A 15,777-nucleotide genomic window follows, 5' to 3' on the forward strand; every position below is an offset into this window, starting at 1 on the left:
AAACACTTTCCCACAACCAGCTTCCTCCCGCTGTGAACAGTTCACACAGGGGGAGTCAGTAATCCCTCTTCAAATAGCACCTTTAACACACAGTTCATAACAGCCTGAACTTGCTTTGGGAAGAAAAAAGATCCCACCCTTTCTTGGGTCACTCTCTCAGTACACTGACCCTCCTCTCTCATGACCCTTTCTCTTTTCTCTTGCAACCCAGCTGCCATACCACGAGTTCACCTGCTTTTTCAGCTTTTTTTCCTAAGGAATGAGCCCAGGCTGTGAGGTCCATCGGCTCCTCTGGGTTCTCCTCTCTCCCACTCTCCTCAGCCTCTTGCCATTCCCTGGGTTCCTCGTCCCACCCACTTTTCAGCTGTTCCTCGTTCACCTGATTACCTCCAGGGGCCCCTCCCTTGCCTTGTCAGAGTTCTCCCCTGTGACCTGCTGGGGAAGGTAATCTCTATACCAGGGCTTGTGCCGGGGCTGCTGGGTAGTGTAGTCTTTTTCTCTCCTCCATTTTTCAGGGAGCACTAACCTTTCTCTTCTCTCTCTCTGGGGAAGTAGTAAAGGCAAGGCTTTATTCTGTCTCCTTTTGCTCTTGAGGCTCCTCACTCCTTCCCCTTCCACTTCCATCTGCTCCACCCCTTCACAACTTATGAAGAGTAAACGAGGCTCTCAGAGTACAACATTTTCGCATGGAAACCCTGCGCTCTGTCATTGTGGCAGTTATTCTCACGTCTCTGGACCTAAAAGAAGCTTATTTGCACATTCCTATCTGGCCTCCACAACAGCGGTTCCTCTGCTTTGAAGTGTTGGGAAAGCATTTCCAGTTTCAGGTCTTGCCCTTTCGGCCTAGCCACAGCTCCCCGTACCTTTTCCAAGGTAATGGTGGTCATAGCTGCCTGTCTCAGGCGAGAGGATATCAGAGTTCACCCTTATCTCGATGACTGGCTCATCAGAGCGGACTCAGCAACCAAGAGTCATCTTGCCACAGCCAGAGTGGTGGCGGTCCTGCAGGCGCTAGGCTGGGTAGTCAATATACCCAAAAGTCACCTGACCCCCCTCTCAGTCTCTCGAGTATTTGGGGGTCCGGTTTGACACGGCATCGGGGTTGGTCTTTCTCCCCGACCAAAGGCGGTGCAAGCTTCAGAATCAGGTCCGTCTGCTCCTGCGGATGCCTTGCCCGCGAGCTTGGGACTTTGTCCAGCTGCTGGGGTCGATGATGGCCACCTTGGAGGTGGTGCCTTGGGCGAGAGCGCATATGAGGCCTCTGCAGATTGCCCTGCTTCAACAATGGTATCCGATGTCCCAGGAATATCAGCGCAGACTAATGTTGCTCCCTGCGGCCAGGCTCAGTTTGGAGTGGTGACTCTCTGACAGGATGCTGCGCCAAGGAATGCCTCTGGCGCTCCCTTCTTGGTGCCTGGTGATAACAGATGCCAGCCTTCTAGGCTGTGGAGTGCATTGCCAAGGAAGTTATGCTCAGGGTCTGTGGACACCCGTGGAAGCGGGGTGGTCCATCAATCGCTTGGAACTGAGAGGCTCTTACGGCCTTTCAAAAGACTCTGAAGGGGCTTGCTGTCCGGCTTCTGTCAGACAACTCTGTCAGAGTTCAGGGACAAGCCACAGCAGAGGTCTAATACTGACATCACAGCCAACATGCCTTGGGTAAGTTGTGGGCTTATTTTCTTTGGAGGCACCGCTGAGTATGTGAAATTCTGTCCTTGTTGTGGGAGTCGGCGTATGGCTGTGGGAGAGTTCGTTTTGTTGCTCTAGCAGGCCTTCCCCTGTATTGGATTGTACTGAGAGCCAGGTAACAATAAAAAAGCAGGTTTCTGCTCAAAATATGGTTCTCCTATAGGTTCTGCTATTCCCCGTGGTTTGAAGGCTGATAACATGAGTAAAACAGCCATGTCTAACAGTTCCTTATCTGATTTATTTCTTAACTCTGCCAGTATGAGGGCAACTGCAGGTGGGTACATTGGTCAGGATAAACTGCCTGTTTCTGCAATAATACCTTCAAATAATTTGGGGGATTTGGTTCCTTGGAATATGTCTGTTTCCTGATCATTTGTTTTGCTGCTCCACAAATAGTTCTTTTAAAGTGCTTTTAGCAGGATCAAGGTACAGATTCTGCTCCTTTGTTATCTAAAGATCTTCAGGACCATTCAGCTCCATAGCATAGCTGTTGACAGGACAATTATCTGCGGGACCTTCAATTCATGTGGCTTTTATAGTATCCAGATCTAGCTCTTACAGACACAGTAGGAAGAGGGGGGAGATTCTAGTTGAAGATGGGGATGGTCTCTCAGTTGTTCATTTTTTCTGCAGAAAAGATTTGCCTTTGGTAATCTCTGAATCTTTGGAATTTTTAAATATTGCCATAGCTCCAAATCCAGAAGCTGCTTCTTCAGGAAATCTGTTCTGTTAGGCTTTGGGAGGACCTTTAGTGCCTTTCCTATTCATCAAGCTGTTCAGACTCTCATTTCATCAGAGTGGGATACTCTGGAAGCATCTTTTAGACTTGGAAGGGCTATGGGTGAACCCTATCCATTACCTCCAGAAAAAAAGGAGAGTTATTAGACATCCGTAAGTGGACACTTCAGTATCAGCAATTACTAACAGTTCTGCCCTGGCTTGGAAGGCCCTGACGGTTGGAGCTGCAGAGGAGGACCGTTTGATCCACCATCTTGGTGCCTGCGCCGTTGGTCTTCAGCTTTCTTCAGCCTCTGGTGCTCGTTGCCTCACTCCTGGCCGCCTGCTGCTGCTGTTTTTCTTAGTGCTCGTTTGGGGATCATCTTGCTTGGACCGGCTCCAGCCCCGTTGTCTTACCCAGATCTTCATCATCTCGCCTGGATTTCTGCCGTCCCTCTTGGTCTCTCTTCCCTTTCCCTCCTTTCCCTGATTTTCCGATCCTACCTATTTTATTGTAACTGTATTTATTTTACTGGTTCATTGTAAGCCGCTTTGGGGCTGCAGCACTGTGGCAAAAGGCGGGGGTATAAATGACCTAAATAAATAAAACATGACAGCGGTGGCATACATAAATTGTCAGGGCGTCACTCAGTGCAGGGCCCTGGCCGTGGAGGCCGCTCAGATTGGCCACTGGGCCGAACTCCACCTGCAGCTTCTGTCAGCAGCTCATATAGCAGGTCAGAGCAACGTGCAAGCCGATTTTCTCAGCAGGCATCAAATCGACCCGGCGGAATGGGAACTGGCAGAAGAAGTTTTTCTTCAGATTTGTGCCAAATGGGGGACTCTCGGGATGGATCTAATGGCGTCAAGTGCAAACGCCAAAGTACCTCGCTTTTTCAGCAGAAGTAGAGATCCACAGTCGGCGGGGTTGGATGCTCTGGCTCAACCCTGGCCCTCGGAGCTCCTGTATGTGTTCCCTCGGCCCTTGATAGGTCGAGTCTTACTGCAGATTCGACAGCACCGAGGTCTGGTGATTCTCATCGCTCCAGATTGGCCAAGGCGTCCGTGGTATGCGGATCTCTGCTGGATGTTGGTGGACGTTCCGGTTCATTTGCCCCTGGTGCCGAACCTGTTGGTTCAGGGTCCAGTGTCTATGGAGGATCCCTGCCGATTTGGTCTTATGGCCTGGCTATTGAGAGGGTGCAATTGAGAGACAAGGGCTACTCAACAAGGTCATCTCCACTCTCTTGCAGGCCCACAAGCGGTCCATCTCTGCAGCTTATGCTCGGATCTGGCGCAGATTTGAGGCGTGGGGTGTTTCAAAGGCGATCTCACCCACGCGAGTTACTGTCTCAACTGTGCTGGACTTTTTGCAGGAGGGCTTACAAAAAGGCCTAGCTTACAATTCCCTGCAGGTGCAAGTGGCAGCATTATCATGCTATCGAGGGAAAGTTGCTGGCTTTTCCCATGCTGCTCATCCGGACATTGCCAGGTTTCTCAGAGGGGTGCTGAGGCTCCGTCCTCCTGTCCGGTTGCCCTGTCCGGCCTAGAACCTGGGGCTAGTGTTGAAGGCTCTTCAGTGTTCGCCCTTCGAGCCGCTTAAGCCATGTAACCACTTTCCCAAAATATCTTGATGTATATACAAACTGTTTTCCCAATTGATCCATATACAAGCAGGCTACCGTGGGGGCTACTGTGGCCCCCATGGCAACCCCCTTTATTTGGTGGAAAATGTTGTTTGAAACATAAAATAATTATGAAAAATAATGAATTCTCACATGTCCTTCAATAACTTTACTTTCAATGCTGATAAAGGTAAAATGTCAAGTAACTTTTCAGTCATCTGCACCGCCTCCCCTTGGGGGGATGTTGGTGTATAAAGCCGTAACATCTAATGTGACTAAACATATTGAGCATCATCCGGCACTTGTATTTGTTGTAATAACTCTAATAAATGGCCCGAATTTCGAACGTATGATTTGATGTTACTTAAACATGGACGGAGGTGAAAGTCAAGATACTGAGAGAGAGGCTCAAACAGTGATTCACACCCTGAAACTATTGGGCGGCCCGGGGGGTTTTCTTGGATTTTTATGAATTTTGAGGGTGAAATAAATCACCGGTATTTTTGGATATTGCTTAAATAAATACTGAAATTCACGGATGGAAATAATTCCATCTTCTGAAGCTTTCTTTAGTAAAGTATACACTCGTTGTTGAAAGTGTTCCGTAGGGTCTTCTTGTAGTAACCTGTAAAACGTTGTATCTCCCAACTGTTCTTGAGCTTCACATATGTATTTTTGAGTATCTTGCACAACCCTCCACCCCCTTTATCTGCCCTTAAAATAACAATTGTTTCATCATTCTGCAACTCTGTTATATCTTGATGTTGTGTATGTGACAGATTGCTATGACATCTACCCCGAGCCTCTTCCATCTTACTTAGATCTTGTAATACCCACTGCTGAAACGTGGCTATTGCCACGTGGTGATGACTTTTGAGGAGCATGAGAATTGTATTTGATTTTTAGAATTGTCAATATACAGTGGGGGAAATAAGTATTTGATCCCTTGCTGATTTTGTAAGTTTGCCTACTGACAAAGACATGAGCAGCCCATAATTGAAGGGTAGGTTATTGGTAACAGTGAGAGATAGCACATCACAAATTAAATCCGGGAAATCACATTGTGGAAAGTATATGAATTTATTTGCATTCTGCAGAGGGAAATAAGTATTTGATCCCCCACCAACCAGTAAGAGATCTGGCCCCTACAGACCAGGTAGATGCTCCAAATCAACTCGTTACCTGCATGACAGACAGCTGTCGGCAATGGTCACCTGTATGAAAGACACCTGTCCACAGACTCAGTGAATCAGTCAGACTCTAACCTCTACAAAATGGCCAAGAGCAAGGAGCTGTCTAAGGATGTCAGGGACAAGATCATACACCTGCACAAGGCTGGAATGGGCTACAAAACCATCAGTAAGACGCTGGGCAAGAAGGAGACAACTGTTGGTGCCATAGTAAGAAAATGGAAGAAGTACAAAATGACTGTCAATCGACAAAGATCTGGGGCTCCACGCAAAATCTCACCTCGTGGGGTATCCTTGATCATGAGGAAGGTTAGAAATCAGCCTACAACTACAAGGGGGGAACTTGTCAATGATCTCAAGGCAGCTGGGACCGCTGTCACCACGAAAACCATTGGTAACACATTACGACATAACGGATTGCAATCCTGCAGTGCCCGCAAGGTCCCCCTGCTCCGGAAGGCACATGTGACGGCCCGTCTGAAGTTTGCCAGTGAACACCTGGATGATGCCGAGAGTGATTGGGAGAAGGTGCTGTGGTCAGATGAGACAAAAATTGAGCTCTTTGGCATGAACTCAACTCGCCGTGTTTGGAGGAAGAGAAATGCTGCCTATGACCCAAAGAACACCGTCCCCACTGTCAAGCATGGAGGTGGAAATGTTATGTTTTGGGGGTGTTTCTCTGCTAAGGGCACAGGACTACTTCACCGCATCAATGGGAGAATGGATGGGGCCATGTACCGTACAATTCTGAGTGACAACCTCCTTCCCTCCGCCAGGGCCTTAAAAATGGGTCGTGGCTGGGTCTTCCAGCACGACAATGACCCAAAACATACAGCCAAGGCAACAAAGGAGTGGCTCAGGAAGAAGCACATTAGGGTCATGGAGTGGCCTAGCCAGTCACCAGACCTTAATCCCATTGAAAACTTATGGAGGGAGCTGAAGCTGCGAGTTGCCAAGCGACAGCCCAGAACTCTTAATGATTTAGAGATGATCTGCAAAGAGGAGTGGACCAAAATTCCTCCTGACATGTGTGCAAACCTCATCATCAACTACAGAAGACGTCTGACCGCTGTGCTTGCCAACAAGGGTTTTGCCACCAAGTATTAGGTCTTGTTTGCCAGAGGGATTAAATACTTATTTCCCTCTGCAGAATGCAAATAAATTCATATACTTTCCACAATGTGATTTTCCGGATTTAATTTGTGATGTGCTATCTCTCACTGTTACCAATAACCTACCCTTCAATTATGGGCTGCTCATGTCTTTGTCAGTGGGCAAACTTACAAAATCAGCAAGGGATCAAATACTTATTTCCCCCACTGTAGGTGTAGTTATTCTGTTTAGTGTGAATGGGAGTAAGAGAGAGGTATGGATGATGGTTTGTGTGAAAAGGTTTTAAAAAATGGATAACATGATTATAATTTGAATTAAATATTTAATAAAGATTGATAATGAAATACAACGGTTGTTGAAGATAATGTATGAATATTCATTGTGGATATACTGAAAATCTGACTGGCTGAGGTGCCTCTAGGACCAGGTTTGGGAACCACTACTACCAAAGGGCTTAAAATGCAGGTGGCAATGATCACCATCATGGGGTATGAAATTTGAGTGAGGCTAGCAACAAAGTTCAACACCATAGTCCAGTATTGCTGTGCCTGTGGACAAGTCCACCAGATATGGAGCATATCACCCACTTGGCCACACTGCCTCCAACAAAAGGCAGAGCCTCATTGAAACATTTTAAAGATGGTGAGGAATAAAGTTCCAGCGGTAAAGAACTTTCTAACCACAAATCTGTGGTTTCAACACATCTGGAAATAGACCTTCCTTTAAAGAGCTGCTCATATTTGCCACGACCCATTCCAGCACTGGTGGCCCTGCAACTTTCAGCAACCAAGGTGGACCTGGGTCTACTGTACAGTATGTATCAATCTCTGGAGAAATTTCTGCAACTTTCCTGTATCCAGTACCTGAAATTCTTCTGTTGCTCCATTCTTTTTTTTTTCCATTTCAAGAAGTCTTTATTTAATGCTAAACACAACACATAGAGCTACATGCCATTCGATCAGTACAAGATTTTTGCAAAAAGAGTAAGCTAATACAGCTCCATTCTACAATATACATGAACCTGAAGTTCACACTACAACAAATACCAATTAAACTTCAAAAAAAACATTTTTTTAAGGTTTTAAAAGATGTTGTTTCCCCCAACCTCACCCCCGCCCCTTCCCACCCGATCCCTCCCTTCCCCGAAAGGTATGGCTCAGCCTACTTGTATCCACAGGGTCCAAGGATCCATCTCGCCTCACTATGGGTACTGATCTAGAAAAGTACCCCACACTGAATGCCATTGAGTCAACTTGCGTTTACGTTCTGCTAGTAACCTTTCCATTTCACAGACATATTTCAACTTGGAAATCCATCTCTTTTTTTTTTTTTTTGTAAATCTGTTTATTGGCACAACAATGTACAAAGAATATAAAGCTTTTGTTATGTTAACCACACAACAGAATGCAAAACGACAACCATCACTTCCAATAACAAAGGAGTGCTATGCTTACATATTTTCTTATTTCCCCCCCCCCCCCCCCCCCCACTGGAAATCCATCTCTTAATGGAGGGTACACCCAGCTGCTTCCAGTGAGAGGCTAGGACCAATCTGGCTACTCCAACCGCCATTCTCACCAGAACCTGTTGACTGGATGTTAACCCTCTTACCTTAACAGAGAACAGAAAAATTTCTGGGGCCCACCTGAAGGTAGTGCCTACCCATCTCTGCAGCCTACTATGGACCGTTTTCCAGAATGCTTTAATTTTACCACAGGTCCACCATATGTGTCCCATTGTTCCTTTTTGGCCACATCCCCTCCAGCACAGCTCCGAACTAGACGGATATATTCTTTGGAGGCGTGCTGGAGTAAGATACCAGCGGAATAATACTTTTACTGCATTCTCTTTTAACGGTACATGAATTGACATACCTCTTGCCCTTTCAATTCTTTCCCACTCCGCCTCCCCCAAGGCCACCCCCAGCTCGCTATTCCAGCTCTTCCTGTGAAAGCAATAGCAGGGAGACTGTGCACTGATGCATTTGTATAATTGGCTGATTAGTCCACGGGAGGAAGTACTCCTCTCGCAAATGTCCTCTAAAGTCCTCTAAATGAGACTTTTCCCCGCATTATGACCCCTCTCACTGCCTCTGTCTTAAGAAAATGGGCCAACTGAAGGTATGCGTATGTGTCCCCCCTCCACTTCAGGATAGTGTGATTTCAGACTTTGGAAAGGGAGCAGTTGCTCTGCTTTGAACATTTGGCCCCAGTTTTTCAAACCCTTGGCATACCATCTAGTAAATGCCTCTGGTGTAGTTCCGGGTATGAAAAGGGGGTTATACGCTATTGGAGATAGTCTAGTGAGAGTGCACTTCTTCTGTGGAAAGAGGCTATCCCAGTAGTAGAGAGTTACACTAATGGTTGGACATTCTCCCACCCCCAGTGTCCTAAATGATTTTGGGATCCACATAAGCGCCCCCAGGGGGGGTTTACCCTACTGAGTATTGCTCCAGGTGTACCCACTGCCTGTCTGGGTAATCTTGATACCACTCGACCGCTACCTTCCCCTGGGCTGCTCTATAATACCACATGAGGTTCGGGACCCCCAACCCCCCCTTTCGTTTGTCTTGGTATAGGAGTGCACGTGATAGACGTGGTCACTTTCCCGCCCAGACGAAACGCATTATTTTGTCCTGCAGCGCTGCCAAAAATCGCCTGGGCATTAATACAGGCAGCACTTGAAAAAGGTAGAGCAAATGAGGTAACACGTTCATTTTGACTATAGCTATTCGTCCGAACCAGGAAAACACCATATCCCCCCCACCTTTCCAGGTCCGCCGCTATGTCCCGTCCTAACCCCTTATAATTAGCTTGAAAAAAAGCTCCGAAGGTTCAGAAGTCAGGTTGACCCCCAGGTATCGTATTCGCTTGGTAGCCCACCGAAAAGGAAAAGACATCTTCAAAAGATCCACCTCCGGAGTAGCAGTGTGACATTCAGGGCTTCCGATTTGTTCATATTTACTTTGAACCCCGACACTGCCGAATATTCGTCAATAGTGTGCAACAGGTTAGGAAACGATGTCTGGGGTCGAGTAATGAACAGCAAAACGTCATCTGCGAAGAGGGCCAATTTGTGAGCCCTGCCCTCTATATTTAAGCCAAAGATACCAGGGTTTGACTGTATCCGAGATGCAAGAGGCTCCATCACCATTGCAAATAATAGCAGAGACAGAGGGCACCCCTGCCGAGTTCCTCTATGCAGATCAAAAAGCTCAGAGTTACCTCCATTGACTCTCACACATGCCCTTGGAGATTCATAAAATGCCTGTATCCAGCCTCTGAACTGATTCCCAAAGCCTAACACCTCCAATGTCTTATACGTGAATGGCCAGTGTACCCTATCAAAAGCCTTTTCGGCGTCCAGACTGAGGAGACACAGTGGCCTTTGACCTCGCTTAGCCAAATACATTAAATCTAATACTCGTCTAATGTCCATGGCCTTGCGGTGCGCAACAAACCCCACTTGATCTGGATGAATTAACACTGGGAGCACCGGAGCCAGCCTAACAGCCAAAACTTTGGCCAAGATTTTGACATCGGCGTTAAGTACTGAGATACGCCTGTACGAACCACATTCGGTATGATCTTTATCCGGCTTAGGCAAAACCGCTATCCAAGCCTCTCTCATGGAAAGGGGCAATTCTTCCCCCCTTCCTACCTGATTGAATAAGTCCGCTAGGAGTGGCGCCAAGTCGGTTGCAAATATTTTGTAAAATTCATTTGGAAGCCCATCCAAACCTGGGGATTTACAAGACGGCAAACTACGGATAGTTTCCTGTATCTCTAATGGGGTAACAGGTCTATCTAGCTGGGTCTGCTGCTGGAGAGTCAGTGGAGAGAGGTCACTATCCGCCAAATACTCCGCCATAGAGTCCTCGGCAGGGTTTATCTCCCGGTCATACAAGGCTTGATAAAAATCCCTGAAACGCTTACGTATTTCCTCTGAGGTACGTACCAGTTCTCCCTCCCCACTGCGCACCTGTGTAATTGTGCGGTCTGTTTTCTGTCTTCGCAGCTTTATGGCCAGAAGGCGGCCTGCCTTATATGTGAGTTCGTACGCCCCCACCCTCTGTCTATTGTGCAAGTGACTAAGCTTCTCGGAGTAAATGGAGTCAAGCAGCATTCGCTGGTCTTTCAGTTCTTGTAAGGTCTGCGGAGAACTATTTGCTTTGAGTTGTGCTTCCAGAGTATGTATATGTTCCATACGCCCCCTAATCTGAGCTTTGCACGTTCTGGATCTTTTACTAGCTATTTTCAAGAAGTAGCCCCTGGTGACTGCTTTCATCGCATCCCATACCACACTGAGGTCAGGCCCAGATTCCTTGTTAAACTCCAAGTATTCCCTTAGGACTGTTCTGTACCCCTCGGCCACCTTCCCATCCTGTAGTAGACTGGAGTTAAGTGTCCATCTCTTATCCTTATATTCTACCTTTAGTTTTGGTAATACCACCCAAACTGGGGTGTGGCCAGATAATGTTTTACTGCCTATTGCAGCTACGGGACCCCACTCCACTAGGGCTGTGTCTAGGAAAATGTAGTCAATGCGTGAGTACGTATCATGTGCCGATGAGTAGAATGTGTAGTCCCTATTATTCATGTGTGTCAGTCTCCACAGGTCCAGGGTACCCAGGGATTGTGTTAGGGAGTCCAACGCCTGTGACTCTTTATTACCATCTACCTTGGGTTTCCCCAAACGATCGAGGCTGGGATTCATCACTGCATTAAAGTGTCCCCCCTCCCCCCCACAATCAATGTTCCCCTAGCAAAACCCGCCAAGGCCAGTTTCAACTTTGCGAAAAACTCCACCTGTCCAACATTGGGGGCATAAACAGATGCCAAGGTCAGGTCCACCTGGTCTATTTTGATATGCAAAAATATAAATCGCCCACCCGGGTCTCTTTTTACCTTTATAACCTGTACAGCCAAGGATGAATGCATCAGTATTGCAACTCCACTTGCCCTTGAGCCCTCAGGGGAAACGAAGTAGGCCACTGGAAACACAGGATGAGAAAGAAGCCTCTTATGCTTACGCCTTAAATGTGTTTGTTGCATGAGGATTATATGGGGACTATAGTGCTGCAGTTCCTTAAATAATTTCTGTCTCTTCTGTGGCATATTCAAACCTTTAACATTACATGATATTATCTTTAAGTCTGTGATCATTTCTTAGTCATTATGTACAATGGCAAACAAGGCATTCCAACATTACAGGTTCATCTGCATATCCTGTCCCTGTGGGCCCCCCTCCGCTCGAGCCAAACCTTCTGCCCCCCCTACCCCTTGCAGTAACACCACCCAGAGATTTTAATTCCTCCAAGTGGGACTAGAGAAAATGACCCACCACCCAGATGGCACCCCAGCCCGCTCTCACCCCTATGATATCTTAAGTAGCTCTACATTCATTCATTCGTCCTAGATTCCCGTGCAATTCATACCACCTGATGTTCGTTATCGTTAACGTCCCCTATGATGTATACCTATCATTTTGTTTATTTTTTATTTGTACCCCACAATCCCCTCCTCCCCCATACATGCTTCCTTATCCCTTATAATCAATACACACACACACTGAAATCAAGTACTAGCAATACACAGTTTTACCAGTTCAAGCAGGTGAAGTAGTTACCGAGCCCTTGCACTGTTCCTAGTGCGATACAGATAGACTGCTACCAGGTCATTTCCGTGAAGCTTTCTCAGCGCTTAGGCGCAACGCGCTTGGTAGATTCTGGCTCTCTCTTCCATTTCTGCAGCTTGGCTCTGGTTACTGGTGCCACTGTCCCTGCTGGAGTCTGCAATGTCACCAGTCCTCCTTTTAGTAGCGCTTCCCACGCCTCAGCTAGAGTTAGCGATCTGCATTTAGTACCCTGTACCTCAAAGTTAAAAGAAAAAGGAAAACCCCATCTATACTGCAGTTGATTCTTAACCAGGATATCCAAGGCTGGTCTCATCTGCTGCTGCTGCTGAAGAGTGTATTGGGACAGGTCCTGATAAACCGAGACCTTGGCTCCTCCATATTCCAGGTCTGGTGATTTCCGGGCTCGTGCCAAAATTCTTTCTTTAGCCTCATATTTCTGAAAGCGCACTATTATGTCCCTGGTTTGTTGTGCTTTCCGTGGGCCCAGTGCACGATGCTCTCGTTCCAAATCCTCCAGCGCCTCCCCCGCATCAGACCCCATCAGCGTAGCGCATATGGACTGGACAATCCGGGGCACATCTTCGGTCTCTCCACCTTCTGGAACTCCACGAAATCGTAGGTTATTCCTCCTGCCCCTGTTTTCTAAGTCATCTAGTTTATATTCAAGGTCCGCGTTGCGTTTTTCCAGCCCCTGGATCAGGTCGGCATGCCTGTTCAGATGTACCGCGTGTTCATCAAGCTTGACCTCGGCATCTTCCACCCTGCCCCCCAGCTCCTGCATTTCTGAGCTCAAGGTATCCATCCGCTCCAATATCTCCTCTTTTGAGTTCTTAATCTTGTGTTGTATATTAGATAAGAATTTGCGGAGCTCTCCAGGGATACCTTTTTTCGATGGTGGGGAGCGGGTTTCCGCCAGGGACAAGGCTGAGTCCGAATCAGAGGGTGAGGCCCACTCAGGAGAATCATGGCGGTGTGCACTTTTTCCACCCAAGCTTTTCTCCCGTTTTTCTGGCTCCTTTTTACAGGCGAAGGCCGCTTTACTCATGGCGATTTCACTGCGTGAGGATGCAGAAATCACTTAACTCCCCGATTCTTGGCTCGGCACTGCTTAAAGTCGCTTTTGATCGCTGCAAACGGGCTTAGGGAGACAGAACAACGAAGCTATGCGGCCATCTCGGATGATGACGTCACTTCCTCCTGTTGCTCCATTCTTAAAAATGGATCAGACCCTTAGAGATTTGCATAACACTTCTTCACTTTTAACTCTCCTCAGTAGTTATGAGGTGTTGGTAATACTGACTTTTTAAACAGCTGTACAGTAGCATTAGTGATTTGTATAGTATACACATTTTGCTATTTGAGAAATACTGTTTAAAATTTAATATGAGTCTTTTGGCTTGTGTTAGCATGCATAATAAAATGGGACATGCAATATATATTGTACTGCTGCATATTAACACAGATTATTACACTGGGTTATTTTACAGTGGATATGTGTTATGAAATAGGTTCACTGCACAAAACATTGCGTAGCAATGTTGAAGTTAATTAACTTGACTGATCATTGTCAAATGGTTGACTTTTATGCAGAAGTTCCTCTTGTAATGGACCTATTTCACTTCATTTTTTTCCAGGGGGTTTTGCTGTTAAATTGACTTCCTTAACTCTTCCCTAAGGTTGTAGTTTGTTCTTAAGTTGCCTTTTTTTTTTAATATCTTTCAGGGTGCTGATAAAAGTGTGAAAGGCCCGGATGGACTCGTTGCCTTAGAAGCCACCGATAACCAGGCTATCAAGGCTCTCCTTAAGTGATGAACAAATGGACTGATGTGTTTTTCTGTACTGTATACCATTTTTGTGGCCTCATTCTGCTGCCTGTCTGTCTTTCTCACTCTATTTTCCATTTTCTCCAGCTTAATATTAGGAGGAGGAGTAGTGTTAAAATTAATCTAAGTAAACCTAATTGTTAACTTCTTTACAGTAGAGATGTTTTGTTTTTACTGAGTGGAAATCTTTGTATAGTGTCTTCTCTGCTTAAGCAAGATAGAATTGAGTGTCTGCTGTAACAGAGATTCAAAGGAAGGAATGATGAAAACAGTGTAGGCAGGGTATGTCTAGAACGACAGTGTGATCATATTCTGTTCCTGTGCTATTGAAGTGAATCCCTTCTCCCTTTCCATTTGTTTGAGGAATGGAGTACAGTTTATTTTAAATTTAATCTTACCCTGGTTTTAAAATACATGGTTATTGATCAACCACTCTGACACAGAATTTATAAACAATAGACAAAACATCATACTTTTATATTGGTTATGTAGATTTTGGGGTTAATTTCCCCGAGTTCTAGCACAATGTTCGTTTAATCAGGAAGGTTCATTGTCTGGTGACATGCTAGGCTACATTTGTTTTTACGGCAGTGTAACTTTCAACCAGTATGATTCATTTTAGCACTTAAATTCACATGACACCAGATGACTATGAATACAAATTAGCAGATCTCCACTTCCCTCTCCTCCATAATCTATTTCCTTCACCCTTACTGTGTGGTGGCAACAAGTAGCAGCAGATGGCATGGGATCCTTGTATGCTAGTCTATATTCACAGAGCTTAGTATTCTGCATTGGTTTCCAGTGTAACAGAATACACTTACAGAGGGGCAGGACCTGTGAATATTCACTGATACACAGGCCCCATGCTGAGTGCCATTATTGGGCACAGTGGAGGCCCAGGGGAAAGGGGAATAGCCCTCTGTCTGTGACTATCATCTACTGCAATCCACATTTTGGGAACAACACACTCATAGCATTTTTTGTACTACTGAGAAATCTTGATAGAGCAAAATGTGTTTTTAAACATCTTTGTGAGCATCTTTCCACTCAGATGCTCATAAAAGAAGACACTTCTGTTGGCTTCATTTTTTCCCCCTTGTTGTGGTTTTGTTTTGTTTTTCATTGCTTAGTTAACATAGGCTCTTGCTATTTTTCTCAAAAACAAAAGATGGGAGATGATCTTAATGGGTCCATTTTAGTCTCTACACATGGACCAAGTACTATAGTGGCTGCCTATAGTTCAGAAAAAAAACATTCTTTATAAAGGTTATACTCAATGCTGACTGAGCCTGAATCCAATTTCTACTTTAAGAGCAGTTCTTGAACATTTATGTTGGGGATCACCTTTAGTACTAAGCTACTCTGCATGAAAATTGTTAAATTTCTGAGCCTAATTTCTGCCCCATAGAATACGTGAGGCTGGGAATGTTGCATAGGTAGCATTTACAGTCCCTGAAAAGATGAAGAGTTTGATCACTGTTTGTTGCCACTGTGATGTGTCTAACTTGAAACCTGATGTATGTATACACTAAGAAGGATCCAAGGACTGTTGATATAATGATGGGCTAGATAAGGGAGATGATGGTATAAAATGGGGACAACACCCTGATGAGTTTGGAATGGAAACTCATATGGTCACCAATATAGGCTGATATGAACTAAAACATGAAAGAGGAGATGTAAAAGCAGTACTCCTTTCCTTTCAGACATAGGAGCTTAGTAGTGCTTGCAAACTCAGCTAGCATAAAGGAGCACTAATACTGGTTGGCAAATGAAACCTAGATTGCTTGCTTGCTTGATAGCCTATGCCAGTGGTTCCCAAACCTGGTCCGAGAGGCATCTCAGCCAGTCTGGTTTTCAATATATCAACAATTAATATTTGAGCAACATGTACATCCAGATCTTGCACATGAATATTCATTGTGGATATCCTGAGAACCTGACTGGCTGAGGTTCCTCTTGGACCAGGTTTGGGAACCA

The 15,777-nt window shown here is 45.8% G+C and overlaps 1 protein-coding gene across 7 annotated transcripts in view; it reads left to right on the forward strand.

Moving 5' to 3' along the window:
* Window positions 1–13,968, forward strand: part of MTPN (myotrophin) — a 312,389-nt gene extending 298,421 nt beyond the window's left edge. For all 7 annotated transcript variants that reach the window (XM_030217256.1, XM_030217253.1, XM_030217254.1 and 4 more), the window contains one exon: window positions 13,694–13,968. In XM_030217256.1, the coding sequence (XP_030073116.1) occupies window positions 13,694–13,780 (87 nt within the window). In that variant the 3' untranslated portion in view covers window positions 13,781–13,968. The remainder of the gene's footprint in view (window positions 1–13,693) is intronic.
* The last annotated feature ends 1,809 nt before the right edge of the window (window positions 13,969–15,777 follow it).

This window comes from Microcaecilia unicolor, chromosome 10 (genome assembly GCF_901765095.1).
Source record: "Microcaecilia unicolor chromosome 10, aMicUni1.1, whole genome shotgun sequence".
NCBI classification, from domain to species: Eukaryota; Metazoa; Chordata; class Amphibia; order Gymnophiona; family Siphonopidae; genus Microcaecilia; species Microcaecilia unicolor.